Source organism: Oncorhynchus nerka, linkage group LG13, assembly GCF_034236695.1.
Source record: "Oncorhynchus nerka isolate Pitt River linkage group LG13, Oner_Uvic_2.0, whole genome shotgun sequence".
Lineage (NCBI taxonomy): Eukaryota > Metazoa > Chordata > Actinopteri > Salmoniformes > Salmonidae > Oncorhynchus > Oncorhynchus nerka.
The window spans coordinates 68155708-68178169 of NC_088408.1; the positions used below are offsets into that span (position 1 = coordinate 68155708).

Consider the following 22462-nt stretch of genomic DNA (forward strand, 5'->3'; position numbering starts at 1 on the left):
CCTTAACCAACAATGCAGTTAAAGAAAAAAAGTTAACTATTTACTAAAATAACAGTAATAAAATACAAAATAAGTAGTAGCAATAAAATAGTGGTAGCGAGGCTATATACAGGGGCTACCAGTACCGAGTCAATGTGCGGGGGAACTGGTTAGATGAGGTAATATGTACATGTAGGTAGAGCGAAAGTGACTATGCATGGATAATAAACAGTAGCACCAGTGTAAAACTGGGGGGTGGGGACAAATAGTCTGTGTAGCCATTTGATTTGATGTTCAGGAGTCTTATGGCTTGGGGGTAGAAGCTGTTAAGAAGCCTTTTGGACCTAGACTTGGCGCTCCGGTAACGCTTGCCATGTGGTAGCAGAGAGAACAGTCTTTGACTAGGGTGGCTGGAGTCTGACAATTTTTAAGGCCTTCCTCTGACACCACTTGGTATAGAGGTCCTGGATGGCAGGAAGCTTGGCCCCAGTGATGTATTGGGCCGTACACACTACCCTCTGTTCTGCCATGCGGCTGGAGGCCGAGCAGTTGCCATACCAGGCGGTGAAGCAACCAGTGCTCTCGATGGTACATCTGCCAAATCTTTTTGTCTCCTGAGGGGGAATAGGCGTTGTCGTGCCCTCTTCAGGACTGTCTTGGTGTGTTTGGACCGTTATAGTTTGTTGGTGATGTGGACACCAAGGAACTTGGAGCTCTCAACCTGCTCCACAACAGCCCTGTCAATGAGAATGGCAGTGTGCTCGTTCCTCCTTTTTCTGTAGTCCACAATCATCTCCTTTGTCTCGATCACGGTGAGGGAGAGGTTGTTATCCTGGCACCACACTGCCAGGTCTCTGATCTGACCTCCGCCCTATACGCTGTCTCACCGTTGTTGGTGATCAGACCTACCACTTGTGTCACCGGCAATCTTAATGATGGTGTTGGAGTCGTGCAATCATGAGTGAACAGGGAGTACAGGAGGGGACTGAGCACACACCCCTGAGGGCCCCCCCGTGTTGAGGATCAGCATGGTGGATGTGTTGTCACCTACCCTTACTACCTGGGGGCGGCCCGTCAGGAAGTCCAGGATCCAGTTGCAGAGGGAGGTGTTTAGTTCCAAGGTCCTTAGCTTAGTAATGAGCTTTAATGGCACTATGGTGTTGAACGCTGAGCGGTAGTCAATGAATAGCATTCTCACATAGGTGTTCCTTTTGTCCAGGTGGGAAAGGGCAGTGTGGAGTGCAATAGAGATTGCATCATCTGTGGATCTGTTGGGGCGGTATGCAAATTGGAGTGGGTCTAGGGTTTCTGGGATAATGGTGTTGTGAGCCATGACCAGCCTTTCAAAGCACTAATTGGCTACTGACGTGAGTGCTACAGGACGGCACATTTGCTTTCTTGGGCACAGGGACCATGGTGGTCTGCTTGAAACATGTTGGTATTACAGACTCGGTCAGGGAGAGGTTGAAAATGTCAGTGAAGACACTTACCAGTTGGTCAGCGCATGCTCGGAGTACACGTCCTGGTAATCCGTCTGGCCCTGCGGCCTTGTGAATGTTGACCTGCTTTAAGGTCTTACTCACATCGGCTATGGAGAGCATGATCACAGTTGTCTGGAACAGCTGATGCGCTCTCATGCATGCTTCAGTGTTGCTTGCCTCAATGTGAGCATAGAAGTTATTTTACTCGTCTGGTAGGCTTGTGTCAATGGGCAGCTTGCACCTGTGCTTCCCTCTGTAGTCCGTAATAGTTTGCCACATCCGACAAGCGTCAAAGCTGGTGTAGTACGATTCAATCTTCATCCTGTATTGACGCTTTGCCTGTGATGGTTTGTCGGAGGGCATAGCAGGACTTCTTATAAGCGTCCAGGTTAGAGTCCCGCTCCTTGAAAGCCGCATCTCTACCCTTTAGCTCAGTGCAGATGTTGCCTGTAATCCATAGCTTCTGGTTGTTGGATGTATGGATGGTCACTGTAGATGACGTCATCGATGCACTTATTGATGAAGCCAGTGACTGATGTGGTGTACTCTTCAACATGTTCCAGTCTGTGCTAGCAAAACAGTCCTGTAGCTTAGCATCTGCGTCATCTGGCACTTCCTTATTGAGCGAGTCACTGGTACTTCCTGCTTTAGTTTTTGCTTGTAAGCAGGAATCAGGAGGATAGAGTTAGTTGTGTTTGCCAAATGGAGGGTGAGGGAGAGCCTTCTACGCTAAGCATCTCTGTGTAAAGGTGGTCTAGAGTTTTTATTTAAATGTTATTTTTTCTCTGGTTGCACATTAACTTCTTATGGTATAGGGGACGCTGCGTCCCACTTAAATGCAGCGCGGCAAATTCAAATAAAATGATCAAATCAAACGTTCATTAAATCACACATGTAAGATACTAAATTAAAGCTACACTCGTTGTGAATCCAGCCAACATGTCAGATTTTAAAAAGGCTTTTCGGCGAAAGCATAAGAAGCTATTATCTGATGATGGCACAACAGTAAACAAAGTAGCATATTTCAACCCTGCAGGTGCTACACAAAACGCAGAAATAAAAAATAAAACATGCCTTACGTTTGACAAGCTTCTTTTGTTGGCATTCCAATATGTCCCATAAACATCACAATTGGTCCTTTTGTTCGATTAATTCCCTCCATATATATCCAAAATGTCCATTTATTTGGCGCGTTTGATCCAGAGAAAAAAACGCTTCCAAATTGTGCAAACTACAAAATATTTCAAGAGTTACCTGTAAACTTTGACAAAACATTTCAAACTGCTTTTGTAATACAACTTTAAGTATTTTTAAACGTTAATAATCGATCAAATTGAAGACTGGTCTATCTGTTTTCAATAGAGGACGAGCGGAAACTAACTGAACAGACAGACCTAAAAAAATTTTATCCTAATGGTTAGTTCTCGGGGTTTTGCCTGCTACATAAGTTCTGTTATACTCAGACATGATTCAAGCAGTTTTAGAAACTTCAGTGATTTCTATCTAAATCTACTAATAATATGCATATCTTATATTCTTGGCATGAGTATCAGGAAGTTGAATTTGGGCAAGCTATTTATCCAAAAGTGAAAATGCTGCCCCCTATACCTTAAGAAGTTAATATGGTGGTAGAAATGAGGCAAAATGTATACGTTTCCGGGCATTGAAGTCCCCGGCCACTAGGAGCGCCGCCTTTGGATGAGCATTTTCTTCTTGGCTTATGGGGTTATACAGCTTGTTGAGTGTCGTCTTAGTGCCGGCATCGGTTTGTGGTGGGAAATGGATAAACTCTCTTGGTAAATAGTGTGGTCTACAGCTTCTCATGAGATGTTCTTCCTCAGGCCAAACCTCGAGACAACCTGAGTATTAGATTTTGTGCACCAGCTGTTATTTACAAATAGACACAGACCACCACCCCTCGTCTTACCGGAGGCAGCTGTTCTATCTTGCCGATGCACTGAAAACCCTGCCAGCTGTATGTTATCCATGTTGTGTTTCAGCCACGACTTGGTGAAACATAACATTACAGTTTTTAATGTCCTGTTGGTAGGATAGTCTTGATCAGAGCTCATCCATTTTGTTATCCAATGATTGCACATTGGCTAATAGCAGTGGTACTTAAGTAAAAATACTTTCAAGTACTACGTAAGTAGTTTTGGTTAGCTGTACTTTACTATTTATATTTGACTACTTGTACTTCTACATTCCTTAAGAAAATATTGTACTTTTTACTCCATACATTTTCTTTGAATGCTTAGCAGGACAGGAAAATAGTCAAATTCACAGACTTATCAGCTGAACATCCCTGGTTAGCCCTACTACCTCAGATCTGGCGGACTCACTTAACATACATGCTGTTGGAGTGTGCTCCTGGCTTTCCGTAAATTTAAAAAACAATAAAATGGTGCCATCTGGTTTGCTTAATATGTGACCGACCGGCTCAAATTGGTCTTATGTAGCAGCATTTTATAAATTGTGTTTTTTACATTGGATAAAAGTGGAGACTCTTAGCTACAAAATTGTATATCATACACTAGAGTTGAGGAACAATGGGAAAGTAATTTTGATTTGAAAGTTGATAAACTTATAAACTCACTTTTGAGGAAATGGCCTTTGAATGTTTTGGTACTATTGGAGAGCCTTTTGTCTACATCCATTCAGCATCGTTCACACCCTCTTAAGCTTTAGCCCCACCCATCTCTTTAAGAGTTTATCCAAATGTACTAACAGCAGCAGTCAAGCGCCCAAGCTAACTTGCTAGCTACTTCCAGACATCTAAGTGAGAGAGAACAGCTCACTAAACATTACTCGCCCAAGCAGAGCTGGTTAGGCTGTTATGTTATCCAGAGCGTTGGTGACTGCAACTGTACCCGTACTTCCGGGTTGGAGCGAGCGGTCGCATCCGCGCTTCGGTCTGCAGGTTGTATAACTTTTCATTACATTTCATTACATTTCATTATAGTACAACGGTTTGATTTGTCTAATCTTAGCAATTTCTTCTTAGCTAGCTACATAGCCGTCTTTGTATCAAAGATAATTGCGTAATTATCGTATCTCGTCGTCCTCCTATCTGCCCAGCAGCTAGCCAGCTAGCAAACGTTCACCGTCTACCGTAGCACTGTAGTAACTATCACACTCAACTGAACGACTTGATTAGTGTAGTGTTAGCTAGCTACATAGTTGTCTTTGCTGTCTTCGTATCCAAGATAATTGTGTAGTTTAGAGTGTGTAGTCTTAGAGTGATTATCTTAATTTACCGAGGTTAGCTAGCCAGCTATTTGTCGTCCTTAACGTAGGAGACACTCCTAGCTAGCCAACAGCTAGCCAACGTCTACTGAATAGAACTTTCGCATTCCGGTCGCATTCCGCTTCGCTCCACAGGTAGTATCACATTTTCATTTAATTTCATTACAGTCCCAACGGTGTGATTTGTTTGATCGTAGCTAGCTACATAGCTAGCTACATAGCCGTCTTTGTTTCAAAGATAATTGTGTAGTCTAGAGCGATTTTCTAGGTTAGCTAGCCAGCTATTGTCGTTCTTTTAACGCAACGTAACGTAATCAACACTGCTAGCTAGCCAGCTAGCCCCCGAATAGCAGCATTGTAGAAACTTTACACTCAACGGAACGACTTGATTAGTGTAGTGTCAACAACGCAGCCACTGCCAGCTAGCCTACAAAGTCAACAACGCAGCCACTGCCAGCTAGCCTACCTCAGCAGTACTGTATCATTTTAATCATTTTAGTCAATTAGATTCTTGCTACGTAAGCTTAACTTTCTGAACATTCGAGACGTGTAGTCCACTTGTCATTCCAATCTCCTTTGCATTAGCGTAGCCTCTTCTCTAGCCTGTCAACTATGTGTCTGTCTATCCCTGTTCTCTCCTCTCTGCACAGACCATACAAACGCTCCACACCGCGTGGCCGCGGCCACCCTAATCTGGTGGTCCCAGCGCACGACCCACGTGGAGTTCCAGGTCTCCGGTAGCCTCTGGAACTGCCGATCTGCGGCCAACAAGGCAGAGTTCATCTCAGCCTATGCCTCCCTCCAGTCCCTCGACTTCTTGGCACTGACGGAAACATGGATCACCACAGACAACACCGCTACTCCTACTGCTCTCTCTTCGTCCGCCCACGTGTTCTCGCACACCCCGAGAGCTTCTGGTCAGCGGGGTGGTGGCACCGGGATCCTCATCTCTCCCAAGTGGTCATTCTCTCTTTCTCCCCTTACCCATCTGTCTATCGCCTCCTTTGAATTCCATGCTGTCACAGTTACCAGCCCTTTCAAGCTTAACATCCTTATCATTTATCGCCCTCCAGGTTCCCTCGGAGAGTTCATCAATGAGCTTGATGCCTTGATAAGCTCCTTTCCTGAGGACGGCTCACCTCTCACAGTTCTGGGCGACTTTAACCTCCCCACGTCTACCTTTGACTCATTCCTCTCTGCCTCCTTCTTTCCACTCCTCTCCTCTTTTGACCTCACCCTCTCACCTTCCCCCTACTCACAAGGCAGGCAATACGCTCGACCTCATCTTTACTAGATGCTGTTCTTCCACTAACCTCATTGCAACTCCCCTCCAAGTCTCCGACCACTACCTTGTATCCTTTTCCCTCTCGCTCTCATCCAACACTTCCCACACTGCCCCTACTCGGATGGTATCGCGCCGTCCCAACCTTCGCTCTCTCTCCCCCGCTACTCTCTCCTCTTCCATCCTATCATCTCTTCCCTCTGCTCAAACCTTCTCCAACCTATCTCCTGATTCTGCCTCCTCAACCCTCCTCTCCTCCCTTTCTGCATCCTTTGACTCTCTATGTCCCCTATCCTCCAGGCCGGCTCGGTCCTCCCCTCCCGCTCCGTGGCTCGACGACTCATTGCGAGCTCACAGAACAGGGCTCCGGGCAGCCGAGCGGAAATGGAGGAAAACTCGCCTCCCTGCGGACCTGGCATCCTTTCACTCCCTCCTCTCTACATTTTCCTCCTCTGTCTCTGCTGCTAAAGCCACTTTCTACCACTCTAAATTCCAAGCATCTGCCTCTAACCCTAGGAAGCTCTTTGCCACCTTCTCCTCCCTCCTGAATCCTCCTCCCCCTCCCCCTCCTCCCTCTCTGCAGATGACTTCGTCAACCATTTTGAAAAGAAGGTCGACGACATCCGATCCTCGTTTGCTAAGTCAAACGACACCGCTGGTTCTGCTCACACTGCCCTACCCTGTGCTCTGACCTCTTTCTCCCCTCTCTCTCCAGATGACATCTCGCGTCTTGTGACGGCCGGCCGCCCAACAACCTGCCCGCTTGACCCTATCCCCTCCTCTCTTCTCCAGACCATTTCCGGTGACCTTCTCCCTTACCTCACCTCGCTCATCAACTCATCCCTGACCGCTGGCTACGTCCCTCCCGTCTTCAAGAGAGCGAGAGTTGCACCCCTTCTGAAAAAACCTACACTCGATCCCTCCGATGTCAACAACTACAGACCAGTATCCCTTCTTTCTTTTCTCTCCAAAACTCTTGAACGTGCCGTCCTTGGCCAGCTCTCCCGCTATCTCTCTCAGAATGACCTTCTTGATCCAAATCAGTCAGGTTTCAAGACTAGTCATTCAACTGAGACTGCTCTTCTCTGTATCACGGAGGCACTCCGCACTGCTAAAGCTAACTCTCTCTCCTCTGCTCTCATCCTTCTAGACCTATCGGCTGCCTTCGATACTGTGAACCATCAGATCCTCCTCTCCACCCTCTCCGAGTTGGGCATCTCCGGCGCGGCCCATGCTTGGATTGCGTCCTACCTGACAGGTCGCTCCTACCAGGTGGCGTGGCGAGAATCTGTCTCCTCACCACGCGCTCTCACCACTGGTGTCCCCCAGGGCTCTGTTCTAGGCCCTCTCCTATTCTCGCTATACACCAAGTCACTTGGCTCTGTCATAACCTCACATGGTCTCTCCTATCATTGCTATGCAGACGACACACAATTAATCTTCTCCTTTCCCCCCTCTGATGACCAGGTGGCGAATTGCATCTCTGCATGTCTGGCAGACATATCAGTGTGGATGACGGATCACCACCTCAAGCTGAACCTCGGCAAGACGGAGCTGCTCTTCCTCCCGGGAAGGACTGCCCGTTCCATGATCTCGCCATCACGGTTGACAACTCCATCGTGTCCTCCTCCCAGAGCGCTAAGAACCTTGGCGTGATCCTGGACAACACCCTGTCGTTCTCAACTAACATCAAGACGGTGGCCCGTTCCTGTAGGTTCATGCTCTACAACATCCGCAGAGTACGACCCTGCCTCACACAGGAAGCGGCGCAGGTCCTAATCCAGGCACTTGTCATCTCCCGTCTGGATTACTGCAACTCGCTGTTGGCTGGGCTCCCTGCCTGTGCCATTAAACCCCTACAACTCATCCAGAACGCCGCAGCCCGTCTGGTGTTCAACCTTCCCAAGTTCTCTCACGTCACCCCGCTCCTCCGCTCTCTCCACTGGCTTCCAGTTGAAGCTCGCATCCGCTACAAGACCATGGTGCTTGCCTACGGAGCTGTGAGGGGAACGGCACCTCAGTACCTCCAGGCTCTGATCAGGCCCTACACCCAAACAAGGGCACTGCGTTCATCCACCTCTGGCCTGCTCGCCTCCCTACCACTGAGGAAGTACAGTTCCCGCTCAGCCCAGTCAAAACTGTTCGCTGCTCTGGCCCCCCAATGGTGGAACAAACTCCCTCACGACGCCAGGACAGCGGAGTCAATCACCACCTTCCGGAGACACCTGAAACCCCACTTCTTTAAGGAATACCTAGGATAGGATAAAGTAATCCTTCTCACCCCCTTAAAAGACTTAGATGCACGATTGTAAAGTGGCTGTTCCACTGGATGTCATAAGGTGAAAGCACCAATTTGTAAGTCGCTCTGGATAAGAGCGTCTGCTAAATGACTTAAATGTAAAATGTAAATGTGCTGTCAGATTGTCCATTCGTAAATTCAGAGCGTTTCACGTTTACTGACACTGGCCATATTCAATTGGTGTTGAGTGAAAATACATTGGTTATTCTGCGCTCTCTGGCACACTCGGACGAGAGTGCTCTGAAATCGGAGTTGATGGCCAGACTGAATTTACGAATGCACCCGAAATGGTTGCTTGCATAGTGGAGCTAGCTTGGTAAACAATGAACCTTAACGCCATGAGTTGTGATTACCACCCTGCATGAATCTGCAGGTAGCTAACATTAGACTATAGCTGGCCATCATACTCGAATTCCACTGATTTCAAAACTCAGTCCTTCAGAAAGAAGACCTGAGAAAGAGAACAACACTTATGCAGTTTTAATACTCAATACATTTGTTTTTTTGTGCGTTAGACAGGATTACCTAGACATACTGACCAGCTCAAATAGACAAGTGTGCAAAGTGGTAGACCAATCCAAACTCATCTCTCGGCATCTCAGCCAATCATGGCAAGTAGGAAGGTTACTCCATTTTTCTTTGGCTAAACCAACTAGGCTCGTAATTGAACAATTTTATTCATATTTACAGACATACAGGCATACAAGTTTGTTTTTAAAGGCGCATGAAAGTTCACATGTTCAAGAAGGCATTTCTGCCAAAAGACACATTTTGATTAAAAAAATTTAAAACGTTTGTTCTAATGGCTCTCCTGTGAAGTAGTGACCCGCGACATACGCCTAGTTTCCTGAAACGTATCACATAAGGATTTTCATTTTTTTACACTTGATACTTGTATATTTTAGCAATTACAATTACTTTTGATGCTATTTTAGACCAATATACTTAAGTAGAATATTACTGGGTGACTTTTACTGGAGTCATTTTCTATTAAGGTATCTTTATTTTTACTCAAGTATGACTGTTGGGTTCCACTGGCTAATGGGGCCGATGGTAGAGAGGGATTACTCACTCGCCGTCGGGTCCTTACAAGGCACCCCAATTTAGGTCCCCAATATCTCTTCTTCCTGCGAATTATAGGGATTTGGGCCTTGTCAGGTGTCTGAAGTAAATCCTCTGACTCCGACCCGTTAAAGAAAAAATCTTTGCCCTGCATGATGTGAGTAATCACTGTCCTGATTTCCAGAAGCTGTTTTCGGTCATAAGAGACAATGGCAGAAACATTATGTACAAAATAAGTTAGAAATATCGCAAGAAAACACAATTGCACAATTGGTTAGGAGCCCATAAAATAGCAGCCATCTCTTCTGGCGCAATCATAACAATCCATGTGATTTGAAGACGTTTACCACAACCAGGATGTCTTTCCTCCATACATTTTCACTCCAGCATATGAGCACATTAAATGTGCTGGTGTCCGCTATGACCTTGGATGGTGGGACAATGGCTTTTTAATTCCCAGCTGAACACCGTTAACAGCCTTTTTGTAGAGGATAATTCGTATCTAGTGTGGCGTAAATATTGTTTACAGTTGCTTTAAACATGCCCACACACACAGTCCTAGTAGTCATTGCTTTATTCTTAGTGCATTCTGAAATATTCAGACCCCTTAAATTTTTCCACATTTTGTTACGTTACAGCCTTATTCTACAATTGATAAGTTTTTTTTCCCTCATCGATCTACACACAATACCCCATAATGACAAAGCAAAAACAGGCTCAGACATTTTTGCAAATGTGTATATACAAAAACAAAACAAAAATTCATTTACATAAGTATTCAGACTCTTTACTCACTACTTTGTTGAAAAAACTTTGGCAGTGATTACAGCCTCGAGTCTCCCCTGTGATGTTCGCTCGGGTTCAAGTCCGGGCTCTGGCTGGGCCACTCAAGGACATTCAGAGACTTGTCCCGAAGCCAATCCTGCATTATCTTGGCTGTATGCTTATAGTCGTTGTGTGCTTGGAGTTGTTATCCTGTTAGGTGAGGTCCTGAGCGCTCTGGAGCAGGTTTTCATCAAGGATCTCGCTCTCTGTACTTTGCTCTGTTCATCTTTCCCCTGACTGGTCTCCCAGTCCCTGCCCTTGTAAAACATCCCCACAGCATGATGCTGCCTCCACCATACTTCACTGTAGGGATGGTGCGAGGTTTCCTCCAGACGTGACACCTGGCATTTAGGCCAAAGAGTTCAATGTTGGTTTCATCAGACCATAGAATCTTGTTTCTCATGGTTTGAGAGTCCTTTAGATGCCTTTTTAGCAAACTCCAAGTGAGCTGTTGTGCCTTTTACTGAGGTGTGGCTTCCGTCTGGCCACTCTACTATATAGGCCTGATTGGTGGAGTGCTGCAGAAATTGTTGTCCTTCTGGAAGGTTCCCCCATCTCCACAGAGGAACTCTGGACCTCTTTCAGAGTGTTCATTGGGTTCTTGGTCACCTTCCTGACCAAAGCCCTTCTCCCCCGATTGCTCAGTTTTGCCGTGCGGCCAGCTCTATGAAGAGTCTTGACGTTTCCCAACTTCTTCCATTTTAAGAATGATGGAGGCCACTGTGTTCTTGGGGAATTGCAATACTGCAGAAATTTTTTGCTGCACTTCCCCAGATCTGTGCCCCGATAGCGCAGTCTCAGAGCTCTACGGACAATTCCTTCAACCTCATGGCTTGTTTTTTGCCGTCACATACATGCACTGTCAACTGTGGGACCTTGTATAAGACAGATGTGCCTTTTCCAAATCATGTCCAATCAATTGAATTTACCACAGGTAGACTCCAATCAAGTTGTAGAAACATCTCAAGGAGGATCAATGGAAACGGGATGCACCTGAGCTCAATTTCGAGGCTCATAGCAAAGGGTCTGAATACTCATGTAATACTGTTTTTAATTTTTAATACATTTGCAAAAATTTGTCATTATGGTATATTGTGTGTAGATTAATGAGGATTTTTTTTTAGATTTGGGCTGTAACATAACAAAATGTGGAAAAAGAGGTCTGAATTCTTTTCTGAATGTACTGTATTTTCTTTATGCAGATTCTAGTATATTTGCATAAATTTTTTTTCCAATTGAAACATATCTACTGTAAATGTTTTCAAGTAAAATATTCAAAAAGAAAGAAATAGCTTCTAAGCAAAGAGCAATTTCTCAAGCAAGACATTTGTTTGGACTGTCTGGGAGTGGTATGACTGGGGAGGGGAAAACTGAAAATGAGCTGCTATTGGCAGAGGTTTGGAACTCTTATTGGTTTATTAACCAATTTACCACCTGTTGATGTCATAAGGTAGGCCAAAACTCCATCCCATCAAACAGGCTGAAATTGCAGGTGTTCTTTTGAAACCGATCTTACACTAAAAGGGCATTATCATTTTCACAGTATTATTCCAACCTCTGTGTGGAAATGTGTATAATTGTGTGTAGATTAATGAGGATTTTAATTTATTTAATCAATTTTAGGATAATGCTGTAACGTAACAAAATGTGGAATAAGTGAAGGGGTCTGAGTACTTTATGAATGCAGTGTGTAGATATTGTATTACATTCTGCTGTATGAGGCGTATGACTGTGATAGAGGGATAGTGATCCAGAGGCTCTAGCTAGCTGGTGCCCCGTGTGGGGATGTCATCAGAGCCTAATGAAGACCCCAGAGACACAGCCCTCCCTCCCATGGACAGACCAGCTCGACTGGATCCCGCTCACTACTGCAGCACTGTCATTAATAAACCACAGCCAACCACAGGCACCCTGCAGAAGGAATTACTTACCAACTTACTGTCTAAACATGGGTGTGTGTGTATTTGTGTGCATCTATACTAGGTACTGTAGGTAGGTGGAGATGTGTGTTTGTGTGAGAAAGGCTAAATTAAAAATCTGTCTGTTACAGAACCTATATACACTAGATGTTTTGCTATTGTATCGTTATATTAACCACCTCTAATGATGCTATTCTTTGGACACAGACAGTGCTGTCTAGATGCTCACCGTGCCACTACTATTGCAAAAAGGAAATGTATTTAGTGTATGTTTGTTTCATATGGTCAAAGACTTTTCTTGCTATGTATTTACCATAAGAACATTTTAAAAGAAAATTGCAGCACTTGAAAGTAGGGAGAGGTAAAAGGTTTAATTTTTTAAAGCAATTTGAATTCACAGTAATGAAGATAAAGGGTTTATGGCAGTACAGCAGCCTCTACTGTGGCCATTGGTCACATAGAGGACAGGTAGGGGGTGAATGCTGCATAACTCCTTTACTCTACTCTTGCATGTCCCCACCTCTTCACACACTGATTTAGTTGTGAAATGCTCTCTTTAATGTGTAAGGCAGCAAATCACATAGCTATTATAGTATAATAATTTGTTTTGGAAACACTGTTTTATGTCCTATACATTTCAGTGTATATAATGTGCTATGGGCTACTTTGGAGAGTGCCTTTATAGTTAATTGATGGTCTGCACTCTGTTACTCCTGCTAACTACTATATTAAAGAGGCCTTAATCCTCTGCTGCGTAGTAACTGACCTAATGGTGTATAGGGAACACACACCGTAGGACACAGATTGGCAGCTGTGCGTCTGCCATAGTGTTGCCTCGGGCACAGCTAGCATCAACACTGTCTTGCACGCCTGCTATCCTCAGTTCACAGGGTTGACATCTATGGCTATGCGGACCTGCCCTTGTTGAGTGGTGGAGCACAAAGCTGGCCCTCACCACATGGTGTGGGAAACATGGCAAAGCTGCGTTGACATTGCCTTTGAAGGCCATTGACGTTGCCTTTTATCAGTTTTGACAATCTGTTAAACTGAATTCTAATCTGCTTTAGCTCGTGCTGAATGTGTTCTATAATAGATATGCAAAAGTAGCTCTAGCTGTATTTTTTTTTTTTAAGCACCCAGGGCTAGAGCTTAAATGCCTGATATGATGTTGTAAAAGCAGTATATGTGTGTTTTATGGCGAGTGTAAGAAGTTGCTCTGGGCAGGGCCGCGACCACCTTGCCTGGGATGGACAAGAGGTATTATAGGATAGCTGGATTAGAAGGCCCCATCCCCTCTCAAATACAGCATTAAGTGTGGGGCGATGATAGGAGGCTGTCTCTGGGTGTTATCTGGAAATAGCTGCTGGTTCCATGATAATGGTTATCGATTTAAAGCTTTTAGGAAGCGGCAGCAGCTGCTCATGACAAATGCTGGGGGTGTTATTGTTGAGTTGTCGGCTCTCTCCTCCATTACTAACTGCTGTAATGTCTGAGTGCGAGCATGCAGATGTGATCTTAATTAAACGCTGGCTTTGACTTGACACATAAGCCCTAATGGACTTTTACAAGTATTCTGTTTTTATGACTGTTGTATATTGAGGGAAAAAGTGTTGCATCTCGGCATAGAAAGTTCAAAAGTTGAAAGTCCTCATCTTTTAGATGGTGCCAATCAATAATAACAATGGGTGATAGCCATTGCTTTATCTTGTAGTGTTTACAGACAAAATTAACCATTTACGTATTTTCATAATCCATAAAAACAAGAGTTGTTCAAGTTTTTGTTCCCATTGGTGTTCATGCACTGACATAATTCAAGCATCTAGGCCTAATAACATTATATACACATGTTGTGCCTCCTTCCCTACAGGTATACTGGAGACAAAACGACTTGAGATCATCAAATCTAATGGCACCATCGACCAGGTCTTTGGCGACGTGATCTACTACGCAGCAGATCTGCCCATATGGTGGCAGGTGCCCCAGTATGTGCTCATCGGAATCAGCGAAATCTTTGCCAGCATCGCAGGTGAGTGGAATGATGTTCTGTTGCCCAGAGGATATAGAAATGTCTAAAGGAAGCGTATATAGCATTATAAAGAGATGCAGAGATCTGATAATGACAATGATTTGTCTAACATATTTGGTTACAAGTGATAATTTGGTCTTGGTCATACAGTCAGTACTAATAGATGTTGATTTAATTGTTACAATGTATCTTGATTGCACCACCACTATTATCCAGTAGCCAATTATATAATGTTTTGTTAAAGGGGAAGTTGAAGGGAAGTAGTCTATGTAATGGTAAAGTAACCTTTTAGTATGCGTTGTGATTAATAGTCCTCTCCTCCAGCCTTTGAACAACCTGACATTGTTTTCCTCTTCATTCTTATGCCCTAATCAATGGTTTTCTGTTCTAAAACACAAAACCCTTCCTGCATCCTTACATATGTATAGCAACTGTTGCCTGTGCTATTGTTGAAACAGCTAGGTAAGGAATCCAGGGACGGATACATTTAGTAGGGATAGAGTTTGCGCCAAAGAGATACTTTATCGCAGGTTTTAAAGTCAGATTTAGCATTGGACTTTGCTGAGCAGCATGATATGCAGCCTGTACAGTACGTCAACAGACAATGGACAACCACATTCATATAGTTTGATTGTTCTCTGTAACCACCACCAGTGCTGGCATGCTACATTAGTTCTACCTCTAGTACCTATACAGATACTAAGGGTAAGATTACATTCTATAACATTGACCTTGTCCATGAAATGCCATCTAAGTGAATGGCAAAAATACATTGTGCATTTGGTTCAAGTATTTTAAAAACACAGCATGTAGGCTACTAGAGCTCTTCTCAGAAGTTCACCCACACTAGTTGACACCCTCACACAGTGAATTGGACCTGCAGTGAATGGTGCTGTCTGAGTAAATGGCAAAAATACATGCATGAATTGCTCTCTGAGTGAATGGAATACGTTGTGTAGTAAACAAGGATTTTGCTATTTTGAACACAGCATGTAGGCTGCAATCATAGAATTCTCTATGTCTGCAAGAGCTCTCCTCAGAAGGTCATCGGTGGTTCATACCCTCACACAGTGAATTGGACCTGCAGTGAATTATCCTTTCCTTACCCTTCCCAAGGACATTATTAAGTTATAGTTTTAACTTGTGGTATGCTGCCCAAATTGTATTTCCCAGTTTTTTTTGTGTGTTTTTTTTCCCCTGAGAGAAAATAGAACCCTATGATTTCTGTTAGCATTTTCATCATGATGGTTGATAGTAAACGGGTAAGTGTCACTCAATTTCTAGCATAAAGTCTTTACTCTCCCTCAGTGATTGCAGAGAGCCATTATATGGTTGATGACAAAAAAGTCAAAGCAGTAACACAATAGTATGAGACAAATACATGGGCTCTGTGCATGGGCATGGCAAAGCTAAAATAAGAGCTAACAATATGGATCTATAGATAACTATTATGCCAACAATCATATGTTTGTTGTTTGGAAATTAAATCAATTCACGCTGATCCACTCATCGAAAGTAAAGGGAAATTATGCTTTGAATTGTGGATATGAATTGTCAGTTGTGCAGAAAGCATTTGTACACTTAATGTATAAAACATTAATATTTAAAAAATATATTTTTTAAAAGATCCCACCATGTCGAATGAAAATATCTTCTATCGGATTTTATAAAATTATAGCTGTCATTTTTTTAAAAATATACGATATGACTTTACCTGCATAAAATCTGTGGATGGAAACGTGGTTAGTAAGGTACCCGGAAATTATTTGATATTGTAATAACATCGGCATTGGACTTTGGTGGTGAAATGCCAACATTGAACTTCAATTTACACAACTATATGTCCAGGCTCTGTCGCAGCAGACCGGGAGACCCATGGGGCGGTGCACAATTGGTCCAGCATCGTCCGGTTTAGGGAAGGGTTCAAAATAAATGATTATATGGCATGTTATTTGTCAGCCATTGTTGCCGTTAATACTAGTTTGACCACCAGAGGGCATCTTTGAGGAGTTAAGTTATTGAAATGACATGGATCTGTAGACCTACAGTAAGAGTCCTGTTTAACTTACTTATTGGCATACAGGCCTACATCAATTTACAGAAAATCAATCATTCAATCATTCTTTTGTGCACGTCAGCACACAGCATACAAGTCGTACATGTCTTCTAAATACATTCAAGCATTTTAGTTATAAAATTAAATAACAAAGGGAGCCTTGACTATTTAAACAATGAATAAATGTCAACATGTCAGATAAAGAGATTGAATTCAGGAATGCATTTTACTGTTTTTAATATTAGGAAAATATGGCGCTGTACAACATGACTGGTCGGGAGTAGGCCTAGGACACTAAGTGACTGCAAGTGAAGAGCAAAATAATCCACACCCTAATTGTAGGCTAACCAATTGAGATTCAGTGAAAATAAAAATCTCATTGATTTATCAAGACCAGTCCCCATTCTGTGCCTGGTGAGCAGTTCGTCAAGTTCTAATGTCAGAAGAGGAATGGAAATGTCAAGGTGAACCGACGACCTGACGAACCTGCCACGTATGTTGACTCTGCCTGTCGGAGGTGGAATTCCAGACTGGCCTGGCATGGATTGTGACTCCATCTCGTTCCTCGCCCTCTTCAACTCGTCATTCTCCACCTGGCTCTCTGCCAATGCCACCTGGCTCTCTGCCAATGCCGCCTGGCTCTGGACCAATGCATCAGCTGTCGCCTGTATCTCTGCCCCCAGAGAATGTTTTTCTTTCTGCTGGTCTGCCTTCAATGACTATCTCGGTCTTCAAAGTTTGACTCTGATCCATGTGCACCTTCATCAGATGATCAGAATGGTACTGTCCTGAGCCCCCATCCATTACAGTGGCCCATGATAGAAACGGTAGATCAATTAAGAATTAAGTGAATCCAACACACATGCTGCGTACAGAAACACGTATTTTTAAGAATCCACTTTCTTGGGGACCATGCATTTTTCGGGGCAGCCTGTTGTCCAGCCATTTGTCCACTGATCTCCACAGATGGTTGTCGACACATTCATAGGCTATACCATAAAAATAAAATAAAAAATGCACTGAAACCAAAATACCTTTTTAGTTTTGGTGATCCTCTCAGCTCCGGCTCATTTTCAAGTCCTCTGGTGGTTAGTCCTAACCTTGGAATGGGTAGCACCATAGTTTTCATTGAGCCAGCTTCTTTCTATGTCCATTTAGTCTGTTCTCTTTGGACACTATTTTTTAAAATTTGTATTATTATTATTATTTTTAATAGATAAACAGCTTGTTTTGTTTAATGGTAAGGGTAGAGTTTGGGGTGTTGTGAGGAGTAGTGGAAAGGTGTTACTATAGGCCATAAGTATACAGCAGTTTGCTCTGATTATGCTGTAACAACATACTGTATGTAGTAGCACCATGACCAGTATTAGCAAATCATGTCTAGCATATAGTCTATCATATAATCTCTCCTCCCTCAGATCTTTGAAGGTTAAGCTGTTGTGAGATATTACATAAGCTGTTCATCTTGGCTCTATGAGCAGAGCACAATTTGAAATCAATAGAATCCTACCTCATTATTATTATTATTATTATTTTATTTCTATTTCTCCTGCAGTCATGATCATTACCATGCCAAGGCTTCTGTTTTGGAAAGATTTCAATTACCTGGATGACTGGGGTTGTTGAGACCTCGGTCCATGATTGAGCCATCCTCCCCCGTCTGTCTATTTGGCTCGCGGTCACTTCCTCACTATATTTTACATTGCATACAAAAACATATATTTTTTAAATATATATATATTGTAAGTCCTCAAGGTCTATTGTTTCATATAAGAGGAATGCTTTTTTCCTCATTTTCTTCAACATGTCTTTCATGCATAACTTCTCTATAAGTTAGTGCTAGTTCTTACTGAAGATTGTGGTTCTCCTCCTCGGGCCAACAATGGCGTCGCCACATAGGAGACCCTTAGCAACTTAGTGTTTAGTCTTTTGTATTGTGCCTGTAAGACTGTCTTGAGTAAAACCTCCAGCATCCAGTTAGCCACTCACTCCTGGCACCCTTAGCTACTGACTCATTCTAAGGAAGTGTATATGACTGGCTGTCAGCAGCTGATGTCTTCTCATCAGGTGCCCTGTCTTGTCATGGTCATAATCTCTGTGGATCCCCTACCATGACACAAGCCAACCATATTGACTGTTGTGGAGGGATTGGTACCAATGGCAGCTCTTCCACACTATTGCCCTTGGAGGCATTACTGCTAACAACTGCAACCAGGACAAACCCTAACCAGGGAAAAATACACTGTAGGTACAGTAGCTGTTGTGTGGCTGAGGGCAGATCATTTATTCATGTGAAGTAATGTACTCACAATATTTTTTTTAGATCCACATTATCAGTTAAATTGAACATAATAAAGTTATGTTTGGAACAGCGTACACACTGGTTTGCCCAGGTGTCTATTAAAAACAACTGGCTGTCATACTTTATTACTGTACTAGTACACCCATGAAATTCAAATACAGACAGAATAAAGCTGTGGGGAGCCCTTAAATAAACTTCCCCTCTACTTTTTCCACACCCCCCCACTGGGGATATCTTCAATGAAAATTAGTTGACAGAATTGTGACATATGTCTGGAAAAAACAGTTTTCCCCTGGTCTTATTCTATTTGAATACATCCTTTTTAATACGTCTAGGGCCCACCTCCTACCACATTACAATTCCTTTATCCTTGGAGGGACTATGGTAATTCTTTCCTTATGCACCACCTGCAGTTTGCCTGCTTTTGGGCATTAAAGATATGCAAAATGATCCCCTCTGGGATTGATCTTTGGAAAAAAAATTAAGCTAATGTTATTTTTCAAGAAGAAAAAAAATCTACCCCTCCAACACAGCCCTCGGGAGAAGGCAAAATAAAATATTTTAACTTTGTTTGTTTTGCGTGTGGTTGGGAAGCGGACATTATTATTATAATTAAATCTCAACTCATTCTATCTACCTCCACATAGACAAGTAAGGGATTGAAAATTAGGGATGTGACAAATGTAAAATGTTTATTTTGAAACTTTAAGAAAAAAAATGGTATAAGGACATGTGAATTCACACTTCAGATTTGGTCCTGCGTATGACCACTAGGGGGCAATGCAGTTCAATCTACTGCAGTCATGGCTACCAGACAGCGCTGACCTTACTGCTGTCCCCACACACTCAGCAATGATGGTAGTTAATGCCGTTTTTAGGTTCTCTGTGTGCCTGTTCTCAGTTGTCAGTACATGGGACTTCATGTCCCACTTCTCATCAATGTGATGTCGCGTTGCAGTGATGTATGACTGTGTTCTTTGACATCCAACAATCAGTTGTTAAAGCTACGTATGGTGTTTGAGAGCTTGCGCTTTATACTTTGAGCGATCATTGTACATTTTCTTCATCCAGGCTGTCACGTTTTTTCGACATGGCATCCTGTAGTCTGCTTCTATATATGCCATCAGGGCAGCGAGCCAACATCCTCTACCATTGACAATGGCTGCATATCAACTGCAATCATTTTTGTAGTCAGCGCTGTGATTTTCTCACTCCGTCCCTTACTGCACTGCTGCCAGCAACGGGTTGGGGGTCTCTGTGCCTCCCTTTCAGATGGTTAAGCATCGCACCTGTACTGCCACTGTAGCTCAATTCCACCTCGCGAAGTTTGCATTTCACCACCTTCTCTTTTAACCTCAAAGTATAAGCAGACCGGACTTTGCTGCTGTCACTTCCCTGTCTCACTCTCCGCCATTTTCCCAACTGTTAATGAAGATGATGTGCGGAGCACTTTATATCCATGGCAAATAATTTTAAAAAACGATATCTTCTAACGTTATGGAATTGTTGCGTTAGGTATTTTTAGATTTTTTTTTTTTTCTTAACTGTACTGCGATGTACACTACCATTCAAAAGTTTGGGGTCACTTAGAAATGTCCTTGTTTTTACATTTACATTTAAGTCATTTAGCAGACGCTCTTATCCAGAGCGACTTACAAATTGGTGCGTTCACCTTAAGACATCCAGTGGAACAGCCACTTTACAATAGTGCATCTAAATCTTTTAAGGGGGGGGGGGTGAGAAGGATTACTTTATCCTATCCTAGGTATTCCTGAAAGAGGTGGGGTTTCAGGTGTCTCCGGAAGGTGGTGATTGACTCCGCTGTCCTGGCGTCGTGAGGGAGTTTGTTCCACCATTGGGGGGCCAGACATTTTTGAAAGAAAAGCAAAGAAAATGTGTCCCTTTTTAAAATAATAGCAGATTGATCAGAAATACAGTGTAGACAATGTTAATGTAAATGACTATTGTAGCTGGAAACGGCTGATTTTTAATGGAATATCTACATAGGCGTACAGACGCCTATTATCAGCGACCATCAGTCCTGTGTTCCAATGGCAAGTTGTGTTAGCTAATCCAAGTTGATCGTTTTAAAAGGCTAATTGATCATTAGAAAACCATTTTGTAATTATGTTAGCACAGCTGAAAACAGAAGCAATAAAACTGTGCGCCTTTTAGACTAGTTCAGTATCTGGAGCATCAGCATTTGTGGGTTCGATTGCAGGCTCAAAATGGCCAGAAACAAATAACTTTCTCCTGAAACTCGTCAGTCTATTCTTGTTCGGAGAAATTAAGTCTATTCCATGCGAGAAATTGCCAAGAAACTGAAGATCTCGTACAACGCTGTGTACTACTCCCTTCACAGAACAGCGCAAACTGGCACTAACCAGAATAGAGAGTGGAGTGAGCATCCCCGGTGCACAACTGAGCAAAAGGACAAGTACATTCGAGGTTCTAGTTTGACAGACGCCTCACAAGTCCTCAACTGGCAGCTTAAATAAATGGTACCCTCAAAACACCAGTCTCAACGTCAACAGTGAAGAGGCGACTCCAGGATGCAAACAAAAAGCCATATTTTTGACTGGCCAATGAGAAGAAAATATTAAGATGGGCTAAAGAACACAGACACTGGACAGAGGAACTCTGCTTCGAAGGCCAGCATCCCAGAGTCGCCTCTTCACTGTTGACGTTGAGACTGGTGTTTTGCGGATACTATTTAATGAAACGACAACATTTCTAAGTAACCACAAACTTTTGAACGGTATTGTACATTTTGTAAAAAAAATACATTGGTTAGGGATTTTTTTCTAAATCATCCCAATTTTGTGTAAATGTTCACACCCCTATTGAAAATAGTCCTGCAAATTCCTCTTCACGACATGTCCCATTGTACTGCTGTGCAGGGCTTTTTTAATTTGCTGTCAAAAGGTTACCTGACGATATTACTAAATGTTTTCAGGTGGAAACCAATGGAAAGATCAGGTGTGTTGTGGCAGAGCGTTTGACACCGTGTAATAAAGTTTCCACGGCAGATTATTTTTTTATTTTAGGAACGTGTTTTGTATCATAACAAGCTACATTAGTCTCAGACCAGGTAGCTGTACGAGGAGTTGTGTGTCACATGGATTTCTTGTAATGTTCCCCTCGGAGGAATGCCTAAAAAGGCAGCCGTACTTAAGAGGCTCCTTTATCTCTCCTGACAGCTGCAGCTATAGGGCCTTATTTGAAAAATCACAAGTTTGAGGCACCATGAAATTATCAATGTCAGCTAGCAGGCAGCTCTTATGGCAAAAGAAAAATGATTTTATCTTTTTTCTTTCGTTCTCCTTCCCCCTTCTACCCCATCCTCTCTCATGACACATAAAATATTGAGAGACCTTTTCCAGAAACAATTGCAGCTGAATAGGTACTTGAGATGGTCCCCTGCTGCTGTAAGGTAGCCTGCGGGTGTAGGAGGAGAGAACAGCCCTATGTTTCACTGATATTTAGCAGTCAAACAGTGCAGCGGCAGGCCAAGTCTCTCATGTATATAAATTGATCACATTGTTGTTATGGATGAAAGGCCTGTTATTCTGATGCAAATCTAATCTCCTGTAAGTGGAGTTCTACAGTGACGCATGAGAGGTGTTTCCATAGTGATCCCCCCCTGGCTACTTTATCTGGGTGGGACCCATGGGTAGTAAGTCATCCTCACTGTAACACACACTGTCTGCTGCTGACCACTGCGCTACGTACTAGGCTTGGACGATATACCGTATATACCGGGGTATTTGGAAAAAGCCACGGGATTTTTTTTCAATACCGTTAACTATTTTGTTTGACGTTTTTAAATCAATTTGTATGTTTGTAGATACAAATAGTTACCTGCAGTTAACTTGTGCAAATCATTAGGAAATAAAGAACAATTGCTTTCTTCATTTCACCTGGTAGTCCCCCGTCACGCGGTCTTTGTTTAAAAGCACACAACGAACCCGTTAGCCTTGTGAGT

At 43.2% G+C, this 22462-nt stretch overlaps 1 protein-coding gene across 5 annotated transcripts in view; it reads left to right on the plus strand.

Annotated features, from left to right (window-relative positions):
- The window catches only part of slc15a4 (solute carrier family 15 member 4), a 44582-nt gene that overhangs the window by 11017 nt on the left and 11103 nt on the right, over positions 1-22462 (plus strand). For all 5 annotated transcript variants that reach the window (XM_029677904.2, XM_029677906.2, XM_065026620.1 and 2 more), the window contains one exon: positions 13961-14119. In XM_029677904.2, coding sequence (XP_029533764.1) covers positions 13961-14119 — 159 coding nt within the window. The remainder of the gene's footprint in view (positions 1-13960; positions 14120-22462) is intronic.